This window comes from Manacus candei, unplaced genomic scaffold (genome assembly GCF_025592945.1).
Source record: "Manacus candei isolate 608988 ecotype Guabito, Panama unplaced genomic scaffold, ASM2559294v1 h1tg000050l, whole genome shotgun sequence".
NCBI lineage: Eukaryota > Metazoa > Chordata > Aves > Passeriformes > Pipridae > Manacus > Manacus candei.
In genome coordinates, this window is record NW_026138098.1 from 21,500,343 (window position 1) to 21,526,064 (window position 25,722).

A 25,722-nucleotide genomic window follows, 5' to 3' on the forward strand; every position below is an offset into this window, starting at 1 on the left:
TCAGTGTGATTATTGCTCTAATCACCTTTGAGATCTGTATTATTGGTAAAATTTAGGTTAATCCCATTGTTCCCCATCAACCTTTCACATCCTAAGTCAGACCAGAAGTGCACGTGCAAGGACAGGCTATGTTAACTGAATGTATGTGGCAGCACAGTGTGAAATATCACTAGCTGGGGCTCTGCAAGGGCCATGGAAGTGTGAGCTTGGAAGAGAACTGCTGACACTTTTCACCAGCAGCAGGAGGATGAATGATCCCCTATCACGTCTGAGGAACTGTGACCCAGAGGCAGAGTCCCTGTGCTGACAGTAATAATGTCTGAGTAACTGATAGTTTTAAAAAGATGCCCCAAATGACATAAGGTGGAAATACTAGGACAAAAGAGACTATATACCTTTTCATTTTGGGGATCATATAATTTTCCTCCATACATCTTCAAATACTAAAGATCTTTCACCTCCCAGAGAATGTTATATACAGCTAAATTTATTTTGAGTTAATATATTTTCAGCTAAATCCATGTCTCTGTACAGCTCTGGGGCAGCAGGATAGCAGTGAAGTACAAAGGTGGAGCAGAGCAGAGCTCTATCTGCCTCACTTCCAGTGCTACAACCCACAGCATCCTCACTGAAATGCTGGACAAGAGTGATGCCTGATGGAACGATGCTGGAGCTCTCCAGTAAGAACACCCAAGGAAGAGGGCCAGTTACTTGTGACAAATTTTGAGATGGTTCAAGAAAGAAGGAAAAGTTCAACTAGACTAGCCAAGATGGGCAACACTAGTTTATAGTCTCTGTCTTCTGCCCAAACCATTGATACATCAGCCGGACAATATCACCTCTGTGCTTTCGATAGAGGAACATAAACTGAAGGCATAAGCTCAAATGTCATACTCAAGCCTAAAAGCAGAGAAAGAGGGCTTTAGATGCCCAGAGTTTATATCACTGTGGTCTTCTTTAATAAATGCCTTCCAAGTGGCAGAGAATTCAAAGCTGAATGTTAGTTATTAAATGGGGTATTCTTAAGCAAACACCTACAACTAGGCTGCAGCACTGTACGTAAACTGATTTCCCAAGTAGATGCAATTTCCAGTTTAATGTGTGCTGAAGTGAGATCAGACCCTCCATCTGTTGTTCAACCATGAAAGCTGTTGTCCTTGTTTTCCTAGTGGCTGGCTGCTCACTGAGTAGCAAGGGCCAAGGGTGATTCAACATTGCTTCATACTGCTAGGAACAGACTTCCTGTGAGATCAATAGTTCAGGCAATTAATTTTAATCTCCTGGTCTGAGCAGAATGCTTTTCTATTTTACTTTAAAGCAGGTAGGATCAGGTCAGTTGACTACTATCCTGAATCTTTTGGTCTCCTAGACTGCAGTCAATGGCAAAACCAGGAAGTTAGTCTAACAACCACATAAATGTGATCATTAGAGTCACAACTGTGAAAGCTGAAAGGCAAGTAGAAAATGTGGTGCAGTAAGTTCAAACTGCCATTCAGGTACTTCATCTTGTTCATGGCTCCTGTGGCCTGTACGGATTGTAATAGGTGGAGAGATGGCTTGCTGTGCTCACCCTCTCTGCAGAGAAATGTGACTGCAGTCACTCTTAGAAGAGGTAATCTATATGACCCTCTGATGAATAGGCCACTTATTTATAAGCACCCTATCTTTTCAAGTGATGCTGCTGTACATCCGCTTTAAACAAGAAGGATTTCCTTTTCTGATATGGAATGTAGTATCTTTGATGACTCTGCACAGGCAGCCAGGCCCATATAAAGCAGAGGAGGAAATTTCCCCACCCATTTTTCCCTCCCTTCCCCTACCATACATGGAGAGGCTCTTGAGTCCTAGGAACTAAAAATAGTTCAGAGGATAAGTTTAAATTGAGATATTTTGAAGCACTTCTTGCACTGACACAGTGTGATAGCAAGTTAGGAATAGACTGCTGTCTTGGTATGCCTGTCTTCTACTGGCAATTGGTATTTTCAGTGGTGAGAAAGGCTGAGCCCTTTGTCCTGTGAGATGATTTAGGGTGGGGGTGAAAATACAGTGCACCTTAGAGAGCACAGGTGGCTGAGAAGAAGCAACCCTGGCTACAGATGGATCCTGAGCCTCTGAGGGTGGGGTGAGAAGAGAAGGGCACTGCAGGAGCTATGGGGAAACAAAGAACCTCACTAGCAACTACTTGTGACAATTGTAGTCTGATTCTCCCTGCCACGAGCTCCCACTTTCTGCTAACCTTTTGAAACTGATTCAGATTTTTAATTAGTATTTTCTATCTTGTTATCTCTTCCTTTTCTTCTGCACTGTCCAAGTGGCACATAAATAATTTCAGGAAGGGACATAGTTTTGCCCTGTACAGTGATGACAAACTGAGCCCTAAAGATCCCCAATTTCCCCAGGGATTAATCACCTCTTTAAAGAGAGAAAGTTACAGTTTTAGTGGGAAGTAAACAAATTTGTACTTTTGTTTCTACAGATTAGGCAAAATATTGGCTATTCACAAATATGACTGTTCTGTAGTTCATTTAAAATAAAGCAGAGTCCCTGTTTGCTGGCCATTCTCTTACCCCACTGAGCAGAACACCAGAGTGCATGGTAGACACTGGGTAGTGATGAAGACTGAAGTCCTTTTACTTGTACAACAAGTTCCCCCACATTTGGGTGGTGTGTGGCTTCCCACAGTGCCCCAGTGGTTTGCACCAGCAATGCTCTGAGTGGTTTTTGAGCAGGCATATCTAAGTGATGTGTCCTGTGGAGGGCTCGGATGACGTACACGCTTATCCCATAGGTTGGAAAAAATGAACCAGTACCAATGTGCAAATACAGCATGAACTTTGGAAAGAGAGAGGCCCAAACTTCACTGCAAGGGTGTTGGCTCTCTAAGGACCTCCAAGACACTGTGTCTTTGTTGGGATGAAAAAGCACAGTTCAGCAGTTGATGACATGCAGGGCATTATACAGTGGCACCAGGAGCTGCTGCCCCCTCTTTCCTGTGCTGATTTTGCTCCACCCCACCCACTGCCAAATCCTGATTTTGGGCTGTTAGTACTTGCCACCACACTGTGTTCTGCTCATGGAGTCAAATCCTTGCCTAGTATAAATAAGTGAGCTCTACCATGTGCCTCCCATGCCAATGAGTAGCTCCTCTGCAAGCAGCCTCCCCATGGAGCCAGTGCAGGTCAGCAGTCCCACAACCTCTTGTGTTTGTGCCTGGGTTTATTCCAGATATAGGTGTTCCTTAGCTCTGTTCACCATCTAATGATCACCTTCCATATTTCTTCCTTGCTTCCTTCCTTCACAGAGTTACTGGCTCCTGAACCTGACTTTTGTTTTAATGGCTGCTGTGCTCCAGCATGATCAGGATGTAGAGTTGTGCCTTCTCATATACTGCCAAGATCCCTAACCCAAGAAAAGACCAAGTTGGCTGTGTGAATTGCCATCCATGGCAGAGTAACTCTTACATGAGGACACCCATGGCCAAACATAAACCAGAAAGGGAGTGAGCAGTGGGGGAGTAATAAGAGAATAAAATATTATCTCAGTCTGCAGTGCTTCTGGGAACCCTAGCTCTAGCTGGAAATATTATTGCATCACCTCCTGCCATGGGATATTATTTTGCCATCAGAAATGCTCTGAATTAAATACATGGCTTTCCTGAGATCCTTCTGTACTCATGTAGTCTGTGAAAATAAGTCTTGATGTAAAGCAGTTGCTCATCCACTGTTAGGACTATCAGGTGGCAGGGAGCAGCTGAACATGCCTTTCTCAACATTCACCTCATGCCTGTACATTATTCAAAGAGGGAAAAAATAACTTCATCTTCAGGGAGGCTGAAATTGCTACTTTCTTTCTTGTCCTAAGGCAAATGAGTGATAGAGACTAGGAAGAAATACTACAAGGCACCAGGTCGATTACACTGCCTAGCAGGGCCAGACATAAGGGACCCAACTGAGTCTGTCCTCTCAGTGCTGGGCAGAGCAGGAAGACAGTGCCCTGCCTGATGGAAGCACCTAGGTTTGAAAGTTACCTCTATAGGATCCCTTAGGCAGAACAGATAAAGGAATGTTTAGCCCAAGGAAAAGATAAAATAGAGGCTTTATAATTGCTTGGGTCTGGGTAAAAATATCTAGCATTTGAAGCAGAGAATCAGAAGTTAGAATCCATGTGCTTTATTTCTGATTGAGTCTAGCAATTTTTGTGTCTTTGTTTTCTGTTCTGTCCCCCAGCTAAAACACTTTTTTAAAACTTGCTTTTTTTTCTAGGCTCAGAGAAGTGTAAATTAGTCAATCATACTACACACTGAGGTACTCATATGAAAATAAGGTTTTGATCACCTTGTTTTTAATATTATTGGATAGATCACAACTGTGAAATCTGGTAATGTTTTGTTCTACCTTTATGTTTGGCATTGAAATACTCCATGTGTAGCAGAAACTAGGAAAGATATTCACAATTAAGGTCACTTCAGGTTTGTCACCCATATACTACACTGCATTTTTCAGTACTTTATTCCGCATGGAAAGGTCTTGACTATCAGGGCTTGCATTACAAGGGACTGTCTCAAGAGCTGATTTAGCAGCTCCTGCCTATCCTTGCTGGCAACCCTTCTCTGCCAATACCCAGTTCTAGCAGAGTTCACCAGCTGCTGCTGGACATGGACACCCTTGCTGGAGTGAGTGCCTGCAGAGAAAACATCCTCCAAAAGTCGATGGAGACAAGTCCCTCCCTGAGCTCCCTGACAGGGTGAGAGAAGTGAATGACTTACTGACAAGACTCTTTTAGGGCTATGCTGACTGAAAATTATCTCATCAGTCCTTAGTCATATGTAATACTACATGGCTCTGTACCCATGTAGAACTGAGCTGAACAGGGTGCTAGAGCCACAGCTGGTTGCATGGCTGCAGCTTCTATGAGTGACTCCCAGATCCCAGACCCAGACTCTTTCTCTTATCTGTTCATTGGGACCTCTTGGGTGAGGTAGACCCAACTGCAATAGGAAGCCCCAGTCTCTGCAGGTCTGATTTGACTCTGCTTCTTTGCAAGCTAGAGGAGCTAACCCACTTGATATTTGCAGGAATTAGGCTTTTGGAAGGAGATCCAGCATAAGAAAAGGGCATGAGTGAGTGGCAGGGTACAGAGGACTTACTGGCCTGCTTGGCTTTCTCTGTATACGTGGTGGTTAGGTCTTCATCAATCGGATGTTCCACTGGCCCCACCATAGGGATGAGATGGCGTTCCGCTCGGATAGCCTTGGTGGCGTGGGGCAGGAGCATTGCCTCTGGAGAAGGCTCCCGTCCCTCTGTTGATGGTGGCCGCAGCTGTCCCTCGCTGTCTGAGAATGGAGTGTCTGTGCGGCTGCCAGGCAGGCAGACAATCTCCCTCTTGGCCACCCCACTGGAGCTGGGCACCTCTGCTCCCCCCTGCACCGCAGCCTCTGGCATGCTCTCGTAGCCGCTCTGTTCAGACAGGGACACCTCATCCGGAGGTTCATCCGCCTTGCTGGCGGTGCTGTCAGGTGGGGAGCGCGGGCTCTTCTTGCGAGCCCGGCGGTGCTTCTCCTGGGCCACGTTGTCGGCATCGCTGTCCGTCTCCCCATAGTAGGCCTCGCTGTCCGGGGGGGAGGTGAGGCTCTCCAGGTGCCTCTGTGACCTCCGTGGCTGCGAGGGCTGTGTGGTGGCCGGGGCTCCTGCTGGTTCAGAGCCGAGTGACTGTGCTGGGGGGCTGAGCAGGGATGGGGGGGAGAGCACTCGCTGCCCTGGAGAAGGGGAATGCTGGGACCGTGGGCCAGTCTGGTCCCCACCAACCATCCTGTAGGGAGAAGGAAAAGTGGTGAGAGAGGTCTGGTTTGTGGGGCTAAGCGAGAAGGAAACCCTGACATGTGAGAGAGAGCTATGGATCAAAATGCTGTTTCAAGTGTCTTTCAGGTGGTACAGCCACTTGAAGTGTAGACTCCGAGGGCAGACTCATCTCTGACATCAGCTACGTGCTCTCATCCTGATTTTCTGCTTCACAACTCTGTGGAAATCAGGTGTTAAACACTTGAATATCAGAATGCCCTAAGAGCATAAAATTCTACCAGTCAGCTTAATCAGCTCCCCAGGCATTTCTCCTGGGGATACGAATACCTGTGTAGCAAACATTCCCCAGGACAGTGGGACGTGCCTCTCAGCCTGCCTCTTGTCAGCAAGCTACCACAGGTGCCTCAGCTACCACACTGCACTCCAGCTGCTCCTGCAGCTGGGACTGCACCATGGAGCTGTGTCAGCTCTGCAGATCCTGGCACCCCCAAACTACTTTGGATCAGAGTGGGCTCCAAACAAAGAAGTCAGTGCTGTTTGTTTGCCCTGACCTCTACATGGGAGTAAATAGGCAATACTTTGGATTAAAAGGCCCAAGTGTTTTTTGGGGGTAGGGCTCTAGTATCCTGTGATAGCAGACCACCATGATGTTTGGCCTGCTCACTGTGGGACTGCTTCACAAGTTAGCTACCAGGATTCTGATGACCACATGCAATCATGCCAGCCAGTCCAATCCATAGTGGCATTTGTATAGTGACTTCAAGTCTGTAAGTTATCTGGAAGGATGTCTGGAGTAGGTGCAGGGCAGACTGGGGCAATCAGTCCTATTGCTGACTGCCAGAGGGAAGGAGAACTGGCTGTGCTGACAGGGAAAGAGCCCACTCTGTCTTCCCTCTCCTCAAGAGTGAGTCTTGATTTCAGTGGTAGTTTGACTCTAGACCATAAAGATGGAGCTGGGAACTTCTTCCTTTCCTTGTCAGAGTTGCCAGGGCTTATTAGAGCTATGAAGGAGTCCTAAGTATTTGCCTTCTGAACATGCATACCAGGAAGCCAGGCAGACAGCATTACCTCTCTAAAGCTGTGGAATTCATGACTTGGATCCCAGTTCAAAACTGTGAAAAATTTATATTCATGTCAAATGCAAACCTTTGTCGAAGCTAAGGGTGGGACAATTTCTCTGGCAGTTTATTTTTTTTAATACTATTTGCCATTATGAACTCTCAGTGAGGAGCAAACTCAAAGTTCCACAAGCAATACAGAACAGTCCTTCCTCTTCTTTAAATACTCAACCAAATAACTGAAAAGCATTACTGCTTGTAAGCCAGTTTCTCTTGTTCTGCATTGTCAGATCACAGTGTCTCTCCCTCCCTCTTTTTCTGAGATACACATACTCCAGAGTCATCCAGCTACCTCTCCTTTCTGAACAGGATTGATTGGTGTTTTTTTCTGGGAACATAAATATGAAGTGGGAACAGAGATGTGGTCAAGAAAGTGATATGTGATGATTTCTCCACTACTCCAGGTTGCAGCCAACTGGTTATGTTATTTCCAAACCATCCAATGCTGGCTCCCAGAGGGCTGTGAGAAGCCTGCCTTTGTTAATTCAAAGTATGCTGATTTTGCCCCACTGGAATTTGCCCAGGCAACTGTTGGCTGCAGATAGGCTCCGATGGGGTGAGATAAGGCCTTGGCAAGGGACCAGGAGCTATTCTGGACACCTTGTATAGAACTTGTTCATCCCACTTAATCACAGCTAGGGTATAGAGTGAGCACATCAGAAGGCACCAGCGTGTTACCTAAAGCCAAGGGAAACATCCTACATGCTCAGGCTTTCCTTCTCTGAGCACTGCCCACCTCTGCCCCTGCTTTACAGATGTCAGCAACCAGCGTGGCTGTCCCTCCTCACTGCTCACAGTGCTCTGCCTGTTCAGGACTGTAGAAAATCCCATCTCCCAGCCCCCTTCACCAGGGCCTGTTTTTCTGAGGGTGACTTCTGTTTTGGCAGTAGTTTTGGGACTGGGACTTCACACAGCTTTTCTGCCTTCATCTTTATTTGATTATTCATTTACAGCTTAGGCCACATCCAGCATGCACTGAGGCACTAGGTTAACTTAGCACAGGGAGAATGAGGAACGTTACTGGGACCATTTTTATGCTTACATTTGAGCTAATCTCCACTATTCTGCTGAACTAGAGACTGACAGAGATATTTCTTCCCATAAAAGGGGGACTCAGCCACACACCTATAATCTTTGTGGAAGTCAGTTCACAGACTGTTGGACAACTGGCCTGATGTAGTAAATACTTGGGTAATCTTGTTCTGGCTTAATCATTCATTGTATAGTCAAATCCATTTCTACAGAACAGTTATTTACCCAGAATGAACCAGTCTGTTACTTGCTGAGATGAACTGCCCTATGCCATCTTGGGCATAGGAGCCTAAATAGCTCATTATTTCCAGCACAGCCCTCACACTGCAAACATTTCCCTTCAGCCTGAGGGGTGGGGATGCCTGGGGTCAGTTCAGCCCCAGAGCCAGTCACTCTGGAGAGCAGCACAGAGACAGGGCAAAACATTGAGATGGCTGCACGTTAGCCATGGAGAAGTCCTCCTAGTCCTCCCACTTTGCAGTATGGCAAAACCAAAGGCTTCCTGCCTGCCTTCTTTCTGCTAGGTATGGAGAGCTTCTGTGCTGGATGAAGCTGCCCAGCTGTCTGCACTGTCACAGCACTGGTGCTTGGGTGCAGGTTACCTTTTCACACGGATGTTGAGCATGCCGTTGGAAGAATCGATGATCTGCATGGCATTAGCATGGGAAAGGCCAGCACATGACTTCCCATTGATAGATACTATCACATCATTTTCCCACAGGCCTCCACGGCATGCTTTGCTTCTCTTTCGGATCTGGAAAAGCAGGAGAGAGGATAGAGATGAAGGAAAGAACAGCAGCTATTTAGTTCAGTCGTTTGTCTCCTGCTGTCCCTTCTATTGCTCTGTCCCCGATAGGACAAAATAAGGCCTAAGACTGCTTCGTGCCAGGGTGGAGAACTAGTCCTCTTGCAGAGCCCTGGCTGTGGTCTCTGCATTCCCGTTAATTCCAAGAACATCTCTGCTGAGCATAGGCCTGACCTGATCACCAACCCAGTTCAACTTCTTCAGGGCAGATGAAAGACTCAAGAACATCTACATGCTTTTCTCCTCTTGCTCCCTATCTCCTAAGTTGCTTAGAGAGTCTGTATTTCAGAGAGGGAACAGAAACTCTTTCCAGACTATGCCTGTACATGACTGTGTGTCCTTCTGCACAACCCTACTGTGATTCCTCAGTATGATCCCTGGCTCTCATGCAGAGCCCCTGCAGGTACCATCCTCATGGAAGCTGACACTGGGGAGAGATGGTGGCTCTGTCATGAAAGAGGCACTTTCTTCTGTTAAGCATTCCTGTTCCAATGGCTTTGGCCAGTGTATTTCTGGACATCTGCATCAGACCATATGGTGTCCTGTTACACAAGTGTAAACTTGGAATAAATCTGTAGCCTTAACAGGAGTTGTGCAGGATATGCATTGCTATATCTGAGAATGGAGTTGGAGTCTATAGTTCCAGGCTAGTTCCTAGATCTGGCCTCTCATGGCCATCTTACACCAAGTGTTTCCTCTCTCTTTTTTTCTATCATCCATCAGTTAAACTTCTTACCAACACAGCCTAGCCTTTCTGTTAGGTCAAGCAAGCAAGGAAACCAAATGCCCAATCAGCCAAAACCCACAGACCTCTCCCGTATAGGGAAGCAATGGAGATAGTCTTGTAGGACAGTTTAATACCCATAATAGACTGATTTTGCACATAAAAGAATATTCAGGAAAAAATGGATCAGAGGAAGTCAGGGCCAAGGTAGTAATATAGTGGATTTGTAGATGCTTCTCGAAGATTTCTTTGAATCTTGAAGTTAAGTGAGAGACACATCAGTGCAGAGCTGTTTAACAGAGGGTGCAGTGAACGAACTGTGGCAGATCCTGCAGAGAGGCAACACAGCAGGGCACCTTCTTACAGCCTTGTGCTGGAGCAACCAGTCTCAGTTACATTGCCTGCACTTCTATGGCAGCCTTATGAAAGAGAAGTGGATGTGGGAAGATTGCTGCCCTGTCACTGTTCTTGCAGGGGCAGTAGGGGAGCAGGGAAGGAGAGGGCTGGAGCCCTAAGGAGGTCCCATGTCATGGTTGGCTGGGCTCAGGGCCCAGGCCCTCTGCACCCATGGGGTGTGCTTGCACCCAGAACTCGACCCTGCTGGCCCGTGTTCAGGCAAGAGCAGCACTCCTCCCAGGTCAGCCTGTCAGCAGGACCGAGAGGTGTTCGGGAAAAAGATGGAAAGATGAGGGCTATCCTTCAAGTTGTTTTTGTGTTCACTGGCACTTTATCGCTCTGTAGCCTTTCCAGCTTGACCCCAAATTTTGCCTGCATGCTTAAAATAGGGACTGGCTCATCCCAGCTGCCACATCCATCAGCCTCTGTCATTTTAGTCCTTTATCTCCCTCCTTGTTAATATAAGCCTGGAATGAGAATGTGTGGGTCTATAATGAACTACTGCTGAAGAACCACTTTTCTGCTTTTACAATATAAATGCTGCTTCCTGATACTCCCTCGAGGAGCAGCTGTTAACTGAGAAGAGAGAGCAGACACATTTTCCAGTGCTCCTACTGACACGGCAGCTAAAGAAGAGAGTTAGGAAGTTGAAGAGAGGTTAGAAGGAGTGTCCCCTGGTATTCCCCAAAAGGCCAACTGCTGCTCCATGGCCAAGTGCTTGGTGCTTAGCACTGGATAGGAACATACTTGCTGAGTATGTCTCCCAGTTATGGAGTGAGGAGACTGGGGGTTAAAGGCTGTCAGCAGGTGCTCAGAGCATTAGTCACATCCGATCGTATTCCTCCATGCTCACTGAAACCAACTGGATGTAGGCTGGTGACCAACCAGAGCAGCAGTAGTAAGCTTCCTGTGATCCTCTGGTCCCATAGTATGTGAGAATTTGCAGGCAAGTGTTCAGTATTCCCAGGCAGGGAGGATTAGGCTGTGGTCCCAACACTGCCCGCTGCTGTTTCAGGTACCTTTATATTAGAGCAGGCTGGTGGGACACAAGCAGTCCCATACAGGCTGAGCATCACAAGCAGGCAAAGCTTTTCTCTCGTTGTTGGTGAGGATTCTGGCTCTGGCTTGGTCTGTGCTCAGATTTTACCAGAGTGACAGAGAGCCCACGTGCTAAAGCAACTATTGGTCCTTCAGTGCTGTTGCAAGAGTCTGCAAACTAGCTCTGTAGTCTAGGAAGGGCTTCTCCCTGTCTCCATTCCTCTCTGGGAAAACAGGACCAGGTCTCTTTTGGCACAGGAAGAGACCTAGCGAGTCTGAAAATAGCATGTTTCTTCTGGCACAGTCTCCCATAGGTTTATAAACCCTCCCTGGAATTTTTATGAATTTGCTTCCCAGGGTCAGAGGGAAATGAACTATCCACAGCTTAATTTTTATGCCAAATCCCTACCCCACTGATTTGCTAGGGAGGAAGGCAAAGAGGTTAAAGGCAGAGAGGATTGTGCAGGGAGAGAAGGAAGAAAGCTCATCAAACAGAAAGGACAGGACAGGACTTAATCCACAACCATGACAGCAGGGTGCAGTGTGCCGGAGGCTGCAGAGCCTCTGGACAGAGACCAGGACATGCCTGCCAGATTTTATATGCCTGCCAGCCCAGTGCTGTGGAGACTGTAATGACAACCCATAACCTGCACACCTTGCTTACAGCAAGGGCAGCACTGAGCTTTTGAGGGTCCAGGACAGGGTGGCTGCCTAGTCCAAAAGCCAGGCTTGCTGCCCATCCTGAAGGTCAGTTTGCCCTCAGGCTCGAGCCACTTGCTCCCCATATCTAAAAGAGGCCCTCTCCTGGGCACCCAGTGAGCCACATGAAGTGTCACTAACAGGGAGCTTCTGCTTAGGTTGTAGACATGTTGGAAGGTGTCACCAGACAGCTGTTCTAAAGATATGGGAAAGGCTGGAAAAAGTGGCATTTCAAAGAGAAAACCTCTCTGCTTCCTGTAGCAGATATCTGGAGAGCTTTCTTGTGCACATGAGAGGCTGATGGACTCTGACAAGTGGTCAGGGCTGGCCCCAGACCTGGCCCTGGGGGATTGCACTGTCTGACCTTCTAGCACATACTGGCGAGGACTGATCTCTCCTTTTGTGTGAGGAGCCCCACAAATTCTGTGAGCCTCTTGTTAACTAACTCTCTGTTACACTTTCCACTCTGTGCCTCAGTAGACACACTCTCCCATGGCATACCTTGACTAATTGGAGGAATGTCCTGTTATGATATCAGATGGATTTAGGAAATCCTAATTTCAGAGTCTTACTGATTTATGCTACTGGAAATACAAATCAGTGTGAAAAACTGGAACAGATTTACTCAAAAAATTGTCTGTCTCCCCGCCCTCTCAGCAGGAGTTCTGTAGTGACAAAAGAGCTCTTGGCAGAGAGGTTTGGGTGTCTGCAGCACCCAGGTACACGCACATACATGTGCATGGTTTTTTTTTACCTGCTTCCTCTCATTGATCATGTGCAATCAGACAGAAGGAGAAGGACAGAAACAATTGAGGGGAAAAAAGAAAAAGAGTGAAGGTGACAACTGAGGAGGAAAGGAATAAAAAAAGATATTAAAGGGAAGACCAGTGCTAGGAGAGGTCAGGAAGGCCAGGGTTGGGATCAGGCTTTAACAGTACAGTACAAGTTTCCTTGTACAGCCCTGGGGAGACAAAAGGACATGCTGACTATTGGACGTGTCTTGGGGAATTCAGCCTAGCTTTCAGGAACAGAATGCAAGAGGAGGGGTCAGATCCAACTTGGCAGCATCTGTCCTTCAGTAGGGACTATATTTAGATAGTGGTATGTGGGGGCTGAACACACGCTGGTATGCTAAGAATAGACTAATCCTGATAGTAACTCGGTGGCTTCACATCTTGCCCGAGTACAGCCCAGGGAACCTGTCTTGAAACTTTGCAACCACCTTCCCTGCCAGCCAGCACTGCTTCTTCATAGGAAAATAAGCTATGGGTAAATAGAAGTGGTTTGCAGTGCCTTTCAGAAAATAACCTGTAATAGGTTCATGGCATCTTTCCCCTTACCTCCCCAAGGCACCTCTCACCTCCTCTCATTGTGGTAGAAGACAAATTACATTATCAGTCTTCCCTCTAATCTAAAATCTTTCCAGCAGCAACCTAGCAAAATCACTTCACGTCAGAGTTGTATACTGAATACAATTTGTCTTCCCATCCAGTACCCTTCCAATCTCTGGTTGCATCTCTTAACACACAGCTTCCCCCTTCCCCCACCAGCTATAATGCCATGGGGTCCAACGCTCCATGGCAACGTGGCAGTACTTAAATTTCGTTCTGAGCCTTTTGCAAAATGCAATCCTGTCACAGGGTTCACGTGGAGAGTAAAGGACTGCCTTGTTGTGTATAAAGCATTACCAAAAGGTAGGAGACCATTTGGGTCTCCTCCTCCTAGAACTTCCTGCTCAGCTGAACCACAAACGCAGCAGTTGTTAGATGTAAAAGCAGAAACAAACACCCTCTGTCTCTTCTTTCTTAACATCTGTGTTGACATCTTTTTGGTTACTGGAACAGTTTGTTTTGCCTCCAAGACCAGGGTCTAATTTTTACTTGTGCAAGAAAAGATACCCCTGTGGCAAAAGTGGGTAGATCACTAGAGGAGTGTTCAGGAGACCTGGATGATTTTTTGAGTGACCTTGGAGAAAGACTGTGAATAATAAATGGCAGGAGCCTGAAAATCAGGATGTTTTTCAACAGTCTGTCTTTATCTGAGCTGCCCACCTGAACACAGAGGTCCACTAAGATACTTCTTCTATGCCTTGTCTATTAAGTAGTAAATAACATCACATCCTCCTGGCAATGCCATATTTTTATTGGAAGCTATTTTACAGGAGAATATTTACTCTAATCCATTATGATTACATTTATTTACTTAGTTCATTAACTTCCCAATGAAACTCTGTATTCCTTTTTAAGAGGTGACACTGGATGACTTGTCTCTTCGTAAAGTAGGTCTGGTGTCTCAGCAGACCTTCACAGGGCATCCATGGTGAAGCTTAATTAGGGAGTCTTTATATAGAGAAAGAGGGAACTCATACTTTGTGGGATGAACACAGAGTGGTGAAAGAAGATATCTTGAGTGGGAGGACAGACTTGGTGACTTTAGTGATGAGAGTTGGTAGTGGCAGAGGATGCTGGTGCTGGCCAATCAACTGAGTACATAGCAGACTACTCTAATATGTTACTGCCTAGAGTGTACCGGTGGGGGGGATATTGCTATGAAGGAAAGGGAGAACAACTTCTTAGATGCCCTAGACTTAATTCTGATTTATACCAGGGTATACAAGGTGATATAAAACAAAAGCAAGCAATCAGAGGTTGTTGGTTTTCTTTCTCTGTTGGTTTTCTCTCACTGAAACCAGTTGCCTTTAAAAGAACATTTTGTTGTGATAATACAAAGGGAGGAAGAGAAAAACAATCCACCTTCTTTGCCTAAGCAAGATGTTTAGCACAGGTTTCATTGCTAGGAGCAAGTTTCTAGCCAGAGGTGGCTGCAGGTAAATGAAGAAAGGCTTTATCTCCATAGCTTTTTGTTACTTGATGGAAGATTAGCTGAAAAGTGAGCGAAGTATAATACCGATGACAAAGAATAATGCCACATGTACTAGAATAGATACTAAAAATACTTGACAAACATTTTACCCTCAACAGAGTAAACAGCAGGATATCATTGTTTTTTCTATGAAGCAAGGATTCAAAAGGAACAGATATATTTGTCAAAAGCAAGAGTACTAGATCCCACATCTAGCTGCTGTGAGAAGAGCAACTGAGTGTTCAGAAAAAACATGCTTATACATGTCCCATGTAGGTCCTTTTTCTAGAGGCTCAGCCTGGCTCCTTTAGACATAAAAGATTTTAGAATCAAAACCTAAGGGAATTGGAGCTCCTAAGCAAATCTAGCCACCAAAATGTCTCTTTACGGGTACAGAACTGGGCACTGAACTGGGCTGAAAGGAGTGGAAGAGTCTTGAACACAGACCAGTTATCCAGAGATATGTCTTCAGTCCTCCAGGATAAAGTGTTTTCAACCTTAGCCCTGCATGCTGATACTGTGCTCCAAAGGGCAGTGAGCATACGTAAACTGAATAAAAAGCTTTCTCAAAACAGAGGACTCTTTCAGCTGCTACTAATTGTTGAATAGCAGCAGTCTTAAGTATAATATGCCTCCACAGTATTTGTGCTGAGAGAGGGCAAATTAGAAGACGACAACATACCTACTATTATATTGATAGGATGAGGATCACTTATGTTTGCAAAAAAATGTTGGACACAGCATTCATAATATTGCAAGTGTGGGTTACTGCACCAAAACACAGCAGTCGCTAACCCGAAGAGAGCCTCTCAGCAACAGTCTGAGGAGGATAAGCACCGTTGTTCTGCAGCAGCAAGGACAGGATCAGCCACAGGCATGGATTACAGAAGTACCCCATTCACCTGAAGGATCCAGGGCACTTTGGTACAGAGACTTTCCTGTGCCTTGGGGCATCTTTGTAGTCGTCTCGTAGGTATGACCGTACATCAAAAGCCAGGCTCAGCCTCCACAGATGTATTCAGTACTTCTAACCAGTTGCAGGCTGACCAATGCCAGCAAATAAACCTGAGCTCTGGACCACAACTGACTGTAGCATTGTTGAAATGATCCTTGGCACACCTTTGGCTCAGACCAGCTAATGCTGTCCAGAACAATTCCCAGGCATAGTCTAGGAGCTAGAACAGATAATTCCCAGAGTCATTGCCTGTGGGCATGCAGCCATCTTATTTGGGAGAACAGAAAAAGTTAATTGCTGGGCTTTGCTACACTCTGTAGCAGCTGGCAAAAGTGCCAGAGAATGGTCCCAGGTGCATTTAATGCAGCAGGTATCGATGTAGCATGTATGGTTTCACTGCAACCTCTGATAAGTGTCAGGAAATTCTTCCATTATGCCTGCATCCTTATGGACAAATAGAATGTAAAGATGACACTGGCCGGGCCCTTTACTTCTGCAAGGAAGAGCGGAAGAGCTTTTCTACCAGGGCCCTTCACACAGAAGTCTTAGACCTCTGGTGGAAGCAAAAAGCATGGAGCAGCCCAGCTGTGGTCACATGGCAGAAGAGAACCCATTTAGGACAGTAATGTATGAAAGACCAGAGGCCAACATCACATTTGTCATTGGCACGATTGCCTCGTGGCCTTTCAAAGGGAGGTAGGAACCAAAAAAAAGAATAAACACGGAGTGAAGTGTTTTGGGCAGTGAGAAAGGAATAGTTAACAAATGATTAAAGATTATCTGGGAGTAAACACAGAGCATAAATCAAGATTCTAAGAGTTAGAGGAAAGGGTATAATCACCAATGCAGTCCATCCACACAGTCTGTTCTCTGTACTTGTTTCAAGAGGGAGTTCCCATGAAAGGCTGCTTCCCTTGAAGGTAGCTCCAAGCCACGGTGAGGCACAAGGAACTGTGAACTAAATCAGTAGCTGATACAATCAGCAATGGTCATTTGCAACCATGATAACATGGCTTTCTGTTTAGGCCACCTTCTGATCATTGTCCTGGAGGTCCTACCCCTCCATCTTTGCTGAAAAGAAGTAGAACTCCCCTTCCAAACTTTCCACCTTGCTCACTGCTGTCCCAGCACTGTACAGAGCTTGCAGCTTCTCCACCAGACAGCAGCCCTGGAGCCCCCCACATTTTCCTGGCAGGCAGTGACTTGCTGGTCCCAGCTGCTCCTTGGAAAGTTCCACGGGCGCTGCAGCATGCGCTGCCTCTCTAGCAGCCAAGGGTAACACCTGCCTAAGTGCCGACAGGCCATAAAACATGTTCAGGAGCGCTCCCAATGCAGCTTGAGGCACTCCTTCCACAGTGCTGGCAGGCAGATTCAGCCCTCCAAAATCAGCATTAGTGACTGCTATAGCTGCCACCAGTGATGTTTTAGATGTGACAGTAAACATTTGTGAAAACATAAATAACGGCCTGCCCACTGAAAAGGGGAGAGGAAGAGAAGGTGCTTGCAAATCAGAAAGCGATCAGACCTATTTGAATTAGAGCTGGCACCTCCAGCAGGAATAAGGTCACATGAGCAAAGGTGAATAGGACAGAACAGCTAGGCTTTGGGTCACAGGGACCAGTGACATGGCGTGCAGGCAGTAAGGACATCTGGCAGAGGAGACAGTAGAAACAGTGAATTATCATCAGACAAACATACAGGAGAAAGTGGAGATATGTGAGAAAGAGGTAAAAAGGAGGTTATGGTGAACTGCTCTTAAACAACAAAACAATTTTTGGTTTTAGAACCTATACAATTCTGTGTCACTGCTTCCCTTAACAATTCACTCCATTGCTGCAGAGTATTTGTACAGAATAGCCAACTGAAAGAAGTCTCTTGAGTTATCAGGGCTAATCAATCCCACGTTGTTTTCAGAGGCCATATTGTTTACTCCAGATTCATAAACTGATTCAAAAAGTTTTCAGTTCTTTTTCTAGATTGGAAAGTCATTGCTGAACATCCCTGGTTAGTTGTTTGTGCACATTTGATTGGTGACAATGATGTCACCTATATTTGAATAGTGATGCTGGTATTTGCTCAATATCCATTTGTAGAGAGCAATCATATCTTTCAACATTTTGCTACGTGAAAGAAGCCTTCTCTCCTCCCCTCCTTCTCTACAGCTGCTCTACCTTACATTCATTTTACTTGAAAGTGGCTGACTCTGTAAGTATGGTACTTCCAGTTAATTCCTCTTTGTGCATTAGAAAGTAACATCAGCATCTTCCTATCTCAGTCAGACAAGGCTGCCTGAGGCTCATTTGTTTATGTTTACCTTTTTTTCAGAGATTCATCATTTTGCTGGCTCATTATTAGTGATGCACTAATATGCCCAAGTCCTTTGCCTCTACTATCAGTACCTGCTGGAAAGACTCCAGTTTCCTCTATGTTACTTGTGCTGGAGGTGTGCATGCCTTCCTTGCTTTGTATTGCAAGTAACTGCATTTCCCCCTCACTGAATAAATCTTGTTTTGTAGCAGGATCCCTAAAGGCAGGTTTGCATGCACTTGCATCATCCTAAAGCTGCCCCATTTATCTTTATAAAAATTATTTCCATAGTATAGCTTCATGTTAGATTTCTGCTTTGGTTAATTCCAGGCTTAGTGCTTACAATTTTCTCAGACAAAGTATTTTAAATTTTGTTTTGTTTCAAGTGCATTTGATGCACATATCCTTACTGCAGAGAAATCCTCCAGGAACCCGATGGTATTGTTCTCTCTTACTATCTTTTCAGAATGGGTGAACCTTCTTGCCATTTATAGTTACATCTCAGGATCTGGTACTTACGCTCAGCCTTTCTAAAATAAAAATCTTACCATCTATGGATCCTTTTTGCTTCTTGTATTTGTGTTTGTTTTCTTTCTTTCCTGATGACTTTTTCTGGTTAAAGATTTCCTGTGTTATGTTGCCATGTGCACCCCAACTACTGAGCTATACCAAATCAGCTTTATTGTGGTGAGGGGTAGTGTAAAATCCCACTATGTTTCATCTGCTTCATTAGGTAAGAGTTAAAAGATTCATTAGGAATCACAATAACCCAGTATGAATCCTCAGTAGTTCAACTGATTTAACTTAAAAGAACACTGCTGTAACTAAGACCAAAATGGAGATTTCCTTTGCTTTTTGTATTCTTAGCCTTTATTTCACCCTTTATTTTGTTTGTCTAGTTCTCAATATTCCAATCCTTTCTAATTTCTGCAGAATGATTCATATCTTCTATTGATGTTTGATTGTGCTGTGTATCTGCCTACTGAGCATAACAATGCCTGCTTTTCTTTCAGCTTACTTATTACTGAGTTGATATTTTAACACAACCCTCATTTAAAAATCATCTATCCTTTCTCACTGAGGGCTCCTCAGACACTTACGAATTTTCTTTTGTTTCTTCTTTTGTCTTACCCCTACTCTGACAGTATCTGTTTTAATGAGACTGAATTGTTAATGGTACCCCTTTTATATACACATCAGTAGTATGGTAGCCTTCGGATTCACATTAGACATTTTTGGCACCTGAACACTGCAAATGATTGTTTAAGTGGAAAAAAATAGTCAGTATGTGTTCCTGGAGGCAAGTTTAAGATGAAAGGAATAGCCATTTGCAGTTACAGATCTGGAAACATATAATCAGTTGGTGTTAAGACTAGCATTTCAGTCTTGCCTGTGTTATTTAAATTTTAGCTTTTTCCTCAATATTCACTGGGCAGTGCTGGAAGAAGCAATGTTCTGATCCCAAAGGAGGCACAGCTGGTTTGGCTCTGTAAGTTTATTTGAACACAAAGCTAGTTATCATAGAATCATGAAATGGCTTGGGTTGGAAGGGACCTTAAAGATCATCTCATTCCAACCCGCTGCCATGGGGGGGGCACCTTCCACTAGACCAGGGTGCTCAGCACCCCATCCATCCTGACCTTGAACACTTCCAGGGATAGGGCATCCACAGCTTCTCTGAGGAACCTGTTACAGTGCCTCACCAACCTCTGAGTAAAGAATGTCTTCCTAACACCTAATCTAAATCTTTCCTCTTTTATTTTAAAATCATTCCCCCTTGTCTTATCACTGTCTACCTGTATAAAAAGTAGCTCTCCCTCTTTTTTATAAGTCTGCTCTAGGTACTGGAAGGCCGCACTGAGGTCTTTCCAGAGCCTTCTCTTCTCCAGGCTGAACAACCCGAACTCTCCTAGCCTGTCTTCATAGCAGAGGTGCTCCATCCCTCAGATAATTTTTGAGATGCTGCACTCTAGACCCTAACAGATCCATGTCTTTCCTGCACTGAGGATATGCAGTGCTCCAGGTGAGGTCTCATGAAGGAAGAGGGGCAGAATCACCTCCCTCCACCTGCTGACCACTCCTCTTTGGATGGAGCTCAGGGTGCTGTTAGCCTTCTAGGCTGCCAGCGCACACTGTTGGCTCATGTAGTTAGTTATGTGTGACCCAAGAGGCTTTCCACAAGGTGTATAATTCCAGCATCTTGTTCTAGGTGTGTCCCTGAACCCAATACTCACAGGGAGTTGCTGGATGGCACAGAAGCTCTCTGGCAGCTGGATCCAGCATGTGAAGATACAGCTGCTTTTCTATCCCTTTGTGTTAGACTGAGGTATAGAATTGATCTCTTGCTTGGAGAAACAGTTTAAACTACAGCTATGTATCCTTTCAGTCCATAGAAAAGTGGGTTCACACCCCACTTCCAACATGTTCATGTACTTTATTTAGTTGCAGCCAATTGAATGCTTTGCTAGAAAAGATGGTTTAAAATGCATATGCCCACTGTACATTTTGAGGTAGCTGCAATTTGAAAAAAGCCAATAATTTAAGCCATCATTGTGAACAGCTTATGAGAGAACAACCAATTAGAGGCCCACCAATGTATTTGAAAAAACAAAAAAAAGGGAAAAAAAAAAGAAAGCATACAGCAGACACAAAAATATCAGGAGAACAAAAAAAAGGTACCAAGTACAGCAATTAGTGACTAATCTTATAGTAATTTCCATATAGAAAAGCAATAAAAAGATGCTGATGTGAACTTTAGAAGAAATAAAGGCAAGAAGACTGTGTGACTGTGTAAATTGATCATGTAAGTGAGGAATTGTGCAGGGCTTTGTAATACAATAAGAGCAACTCAAGCAGGAAATCCCACTTTGTGCAACATTTAGTCTTTGGAAGGCCTGGCTGCTTCATGTTATCAAATCTTCATTAGTAAACCACTTAGGGGGACAAGTGAGGTAGTAGCTGTTCACAAACGATTTTCTGTTTCTGTGTAGGGTAAACCACTAGGACTGTCAATTCTTAGATACTTCACAGGGCACGCTGACAACTACCTGGGGGAAAGAATTACCCTCTGCATTGCATTACTCAAAAATTAGATGCATTGGAGAAGTTTGCAAGTTTCTCTGAAATCTTGCAGGAAACACAAAGGAAAGAGGAAGCAGGACATAGAGTGACTCTTAACCTAGTCTGGTCTAGCAATTCCACTGTCTCTACATAACTACAATGTATATAATTTATATATAACTTATTTGTTATACTTAATTGATTAATTTCCCAAATTAGCTTTTTATTGCTTATTCATCCAGAAAGGTATATAGAAACAATCTGACTAAGCATCCAAGGGTAAGCATCTTTCCCTAGCATTACTACTATGACTTTTCTAGCCTAGAAGTTGAAACTGTCTAAACTGACAGCACTGGAATCCCTGGTTCACCATCTGTATCCACTCAGTTATCTCCTGGCACCCATCAGCTATTCATGTCTGTATGCTCTATCACATGACTCCTGGTGGTTTATTCTCTTCTAAGCAGTTTACATTCAGGCCTGACCTTACTGGGCTTCTGGTAAGTTTTTACAAATCCTTTCTTTAGAGACTGTTTAAATGGAGTTGCCTTTAAGACAGTAACCTGTGGTCACCTGGATGCCATTAAACTCTGGGCAATAATAGACAAAAATGACAATTATAAAATCAAACTCCTTATGTACACATTGAGCTTCAAATGGATTTGTATCAGTTATATTTTCCATAATTACTTTTAATGCAATACCCAAGTATTGTAAAACTATATATACATATTTGTATCGCTAGACTTAAAATACAACACCCAGTTCTGGGTTAGAGCTGCTTCTAGTTAATACCTTCCTGCTACTAATCCTTGAGCAATATTCCGTTCACCTTAAGGTGCAACACAGCCTGGGTAATGGCTAGTTCTTGATACTGTTCAATCCCTCCTGAGTAATCTTTATAGACACTTAGAATCTCCTCCCTCTTCAGTCCCAGTTTCTTGTCTACTGAGGAAAAAACAGGAGTCAAAATAATCTTAGACCCTACAGAGTTTATGTGGCCACTGAAAATCACATTTTCCTGACAACCACTGATGCCAGACACCTGTTTCAAGGATACTGATTCTTTCTTTTCAGCACCTGAATCTCTATGAGTATGTGCAGAAATTGCTTTTCTGGAGAAAAATCATCTTTCGCTATTTAAGAAACATTCACTTTGGGGCCAAGCTATGGGATTCCAAACAATTTGGCAGAAGTTACAGACAAACAGTCTGTGATCTGGGGTGAGCCAAATGACACAGAATGTTTCATTTCAAAATTCTCTGTCAGAGACATGGTCTGCTTAAGGAAACAGAAGGAGCTGGGCATAACATTTTTTCATTCCTGCTGCTGGGTGCCTTCCAGGGAGACATCCCAACATACCATTGTGTTAAGGCTAATGCAGCTGTCAGGACCTTAATAAAGAGAACCATTTTTTCCTAATTTTTAGGCTATTCACTAGTCTTTATGAAAAGAGAATAGTAACAGATGTTTATCAAAAGGAGTGCAAATCAAGGTTCATGTTTATTCCTTTTTTATTATTTCATCTCCCATCCAAACAATGGTTTTCCTTTAATTCTTCAAATGGTACCAATATTTGCTGCGTAGAGCATCAAAAATATTCACTTCAGACAGTATTGAGAAACTTTCACCAACAGAAGAGACACTAAGAAATGTGCATCTATTCTGAAAGCTGGAATATAGTAATTAAGCATTAGGGACAGCTGAATTACAAATACAGCTTTGCTGCTTCAATTTAGATTATGTTTTCCTTGGTTGGATGTCTTACACAAGCATTGACGCTGCCATATTTGAGCCCTTTTCCCTGCACTGGCCCTGTGGTTACAGCTCTGCTGACAACTAGGGAGAGACACACAGATTATAAAGTGTCTGAGCTGTACAGACCTGCACTGAGGCAGGTCTTCACCTGACAGTTGTCTCTACCTCAACAGCCTCTATTTCAGGACACGCATCCCACCCTACACCCTGCTTGACCACACCACCCAAGTTTTCCTTCTAAGATCTGCTGCCATAGTAAGGAGTTCCTGCATTCCTTAACAGTAGTGAAAGATGCCCGACTCAGCAGGGATATATGAGTTCAGCAGAACAACTCTGCGCTCACGGTTCACATCTCAAGGTCCTACCTTTGACACTTGAAGGGGTCTTTTCTGCTCTGAACCCCCTTGCAGGCGGAAGCCCCAGGGGGCACCTCCAGACAGAGTGATGAGCATTTCTTCTTCAGCTCCCATGATTTCTATGCTTTAGATATTTTTGTCTTCCCAACTTCAAAACAGATTCCAGTTCTTAACAGGCAGTATCTTCTATTCCCATCTTCACAATTCACAACACCACTCTCCAGTCCCCCAAAAGGCCCTCTGCTCACTTTCTCCCTGAAGTTCACACACACACAAGACAGTTGAGACTGTCAAGCCCAGCCTTCACTGCTCTTCTGGACTCTCAGCTGCTGCTCTGCCTATGATTAGACATTTGATTCTGCTCTTGGTAAGGGGCCAGAGTTGTCCTACACACGTGTCATGTCAATCTCACCCTCTGTGCCCCCCCGCATACACGATGGATCTCTCACAGGAGGGTGGCTGAAAATAGCACACCTCCTGTCTCTCCAGAGCTTTGTTTGACACTTTTAAAGCTGGAAGTAAAACTTAAAAATTAAAAAGCATTTCAGCAATAATTTTATTTCTACTTCTCATTCCAAATGTAAACCCTAGAGTCATCCTGTACTCAGGATTCATTAGTGTGAGTTTCAGGCAAGGACATGTCACAGGCACAAACTTGTCCAAGATCAGGTGATAGCACCTGACCCTATGAAATCAAACAAAACCAGCTTGGCAAGTGATACGCTCTCCACTTGTTTGCTCCATGCAGCTGGTGTTACTAACTACACAGTAGCACTATGTGCCTGCCCTGAAAGCCTCAGGCAGACTATAGATGTACTGTGCTCCCTCTGCAGCTTGTTGCTCACTGACATCCCCTACATCCACTCATAATATTAGACACTGGGACAAGTATAGCTGGGATTAGCTACACAGACAGGATTCAAACAGTTCTCTGCAGGGCACTGTTTACATAGACTCCATGGCCAAGAGAATGGCTTTGCACCCACATAGTAGAATAGTTTGGGTTGGAAGGAACCTTTAAAGATCATCTAGTCCAACCCCCCTCTAATGAGCAGGGACATTTTTCAACTAGATCATGTTGCTCAGAGCCCCATCCAATAGCTTGAGTGTTTCCAGGGATGGGGCATCTGCCACTTCTCTGGGCAACCTGCCCCAGTGTTTCACCACCCTCATTGCAAAAGATTTCTTCCTTATATCTAGTCTAAATCTACCCTCTTTTAGTTTAAAACCATTACCCTTTTTCCTATCACTACAAGCCCTACTGAAAAGAAGTCTGTCTCCATCTTTTTTATGAGCCTGCTTAAAGTATTTTAAGGCCACAATAAGGTCTCCTCAGAGCTTTCTTCAGGCTGAACAAGCCCAGTTCCCTCAGCCTTTCTTAACAGGAGAGGCCTTCACCCCTCTGATCATTTCATGGCCTTCCTCTGGACCTGCTCCAATGGGTTTATGTGTTTTCTGTGCTGAGAACCCCAGAGCTGGACTCAGGACTCCAAGTGGGGTTTTATTAGAGTTGAGAAGAGTCCTTCAGTGATTTTTCTTTTGGATCATGACAGACAAGACCTCCTGGCTATCCCAAACCAGGGAGTTATAGAAGAATTAAAATCCATGTTCCCCCTTTGCTACAAGGCTTTAAGCATAATTTTCTGTTAGGATCCTGAGGACTAGTTTAGCTCTTCCTTGTTCTGCAAGTGGTCACCTCTCAGTGACTAATATATATTTTACAGATATCTGTGATGCCCTAACATGCAGAGGATGTAGTTTTGCTGTGACACCATTACTTGGTTGACTATTCCATTGCCAGTACTACCACACTTCTCATTCAGTGCCATTGCATGGTGCTGGTGGGCACACACCAACACAATCACAGGACACTAAAATCATCAAGGTTGGAAGAGACCTTTAACATCATCAAGTCCAATCATCAACCTGACACTTCCACTGTAAACTCTAAACCACTAAATCCCATCACCCAGTGCCAGATCCAGATGCCTTTTAAGCACCTCCAGGGATGATGACTCCACCACCTCTGTGGGCAATCTATTCCAATGCCTGAGCACCCTAACAGTGAAAAAAAAATTCTAATATTTAATCTGAATTTCCCCTGTCTCAGCTTTAGGCCATTTCCTCTAATCCTTTCACTGCAGGCATGGTAGAAAAGACCAGTCCCCATCTCACTACAACCTCCTTTCAGGTAGTTGTAGAAAGCGATGAGGTACCCCCTGAATAAACAAACTCAGCTCCTCCAGCTGTTCATCACAAGATGTGTTTTCTAATCCTTTCACGAGCCTTATTGCCCTTTGCTGGACACGCTCCAAGAGCTCAATTTCCTTTTCAAAGTGAGGGCCCAGAACTGAATGCAGCACTCGAGGTGTGGCCTCCCCAGTGCCGAGTACAGCGCGATGATCACTTCCCTAATCCTGCTGTTACTCGGTAGTGAACAATCTTTGCATCTTGGCGCAGAACTGGCCCTGGTTGCTCCCACGTCGCGGTCCTTCACAGGCCGCTCGTGGGACACGTGGCCAAAAGCTCCACGGTCTCGGCCGCGCCCTTCCCGCAGTTCGGCGGCCCGTGCGGGCAGTGCCGCCCGGCCTGTGCGGGACGAGCTCCGCGGCTCCTCCCGCCCCACCGGGACGTCACCGGCCGCGGCCTCCCGGCGCCTGCGCCGCATCCGGGCCCCGGCGGGCGGAGCGCGGACGTGGCAGCGGCGGGCGGGGAGCGGCGGGGCGGGAGCCGGAAGCGGGCCCGGCAGCGGCGGCGGCAGCGGCGGTGAGTGAGGCCCGAGCGGCTCTGGGGGGCCGGGGCTGCCGGCGCGGC

General features: G+C 45.2%; 2 protein-coding genes across 5 annotated transcripts in view; one reads left to right on the forward strand and one right to left on the reverse strand.

Annotated features, from left to right (window-relative positions):
- Window positions 1–23,593, reverse strand: part of SYNPO2L (synaptopodin 2 like) — a 38,097-nt gene extending 14,504 nt beyond the window's left edge. The window contains exons 1-3 of one of the 2 annotated variants that reach the window (XM_051800861.1): window positions 22,918–23,593; window positions 8,551–8,702; window positions 5,147–5,808 (exon numbers count right to left, since the gene is read on the reverse strand). In XM_051800861.1, coding sequence (XP_051656821.1) covers window positions 5,147–5,808; window positions 8,551–8,702; window positions 22,918–23,022 — 919 coding nt within the window. In that variant the 5' untranslated portion in view covers window positions 23,023–23,593. The remainder of the gene's footprint in view (window positions 1–5,146; window positions 5,809–8,550; window positions 8,703–22,917) is intronic. The other variant, XM_051800862.1, reaches the window with a different exon arrangement.
- The window catches only part of SEC24C (SEC24 homolog C, COPII coat complex component), a 109,012-nt gene that overhangs the window by 44,745 nt on the left and 38,545 nt on the right, over window positions 1–25,722 (forward strand). The window contains exon 1 of one of the 3 annotated variants that reach the window (XM_051800853.1): window positions 25,598–25,674. The exons of 1 other annotated variant lie outside the window; for it this stretch is intronic. The gene's annotated coding sequence lies outside the window, so the exon portion shown is untranslated. Of the gene's footprint in view, window positions 1–25,597; window positions 25,675–25,722 lie in introns of those variants that run through there. One more of the 3 variants, XM_051800857.1, reaches the window with a different exon arrangement.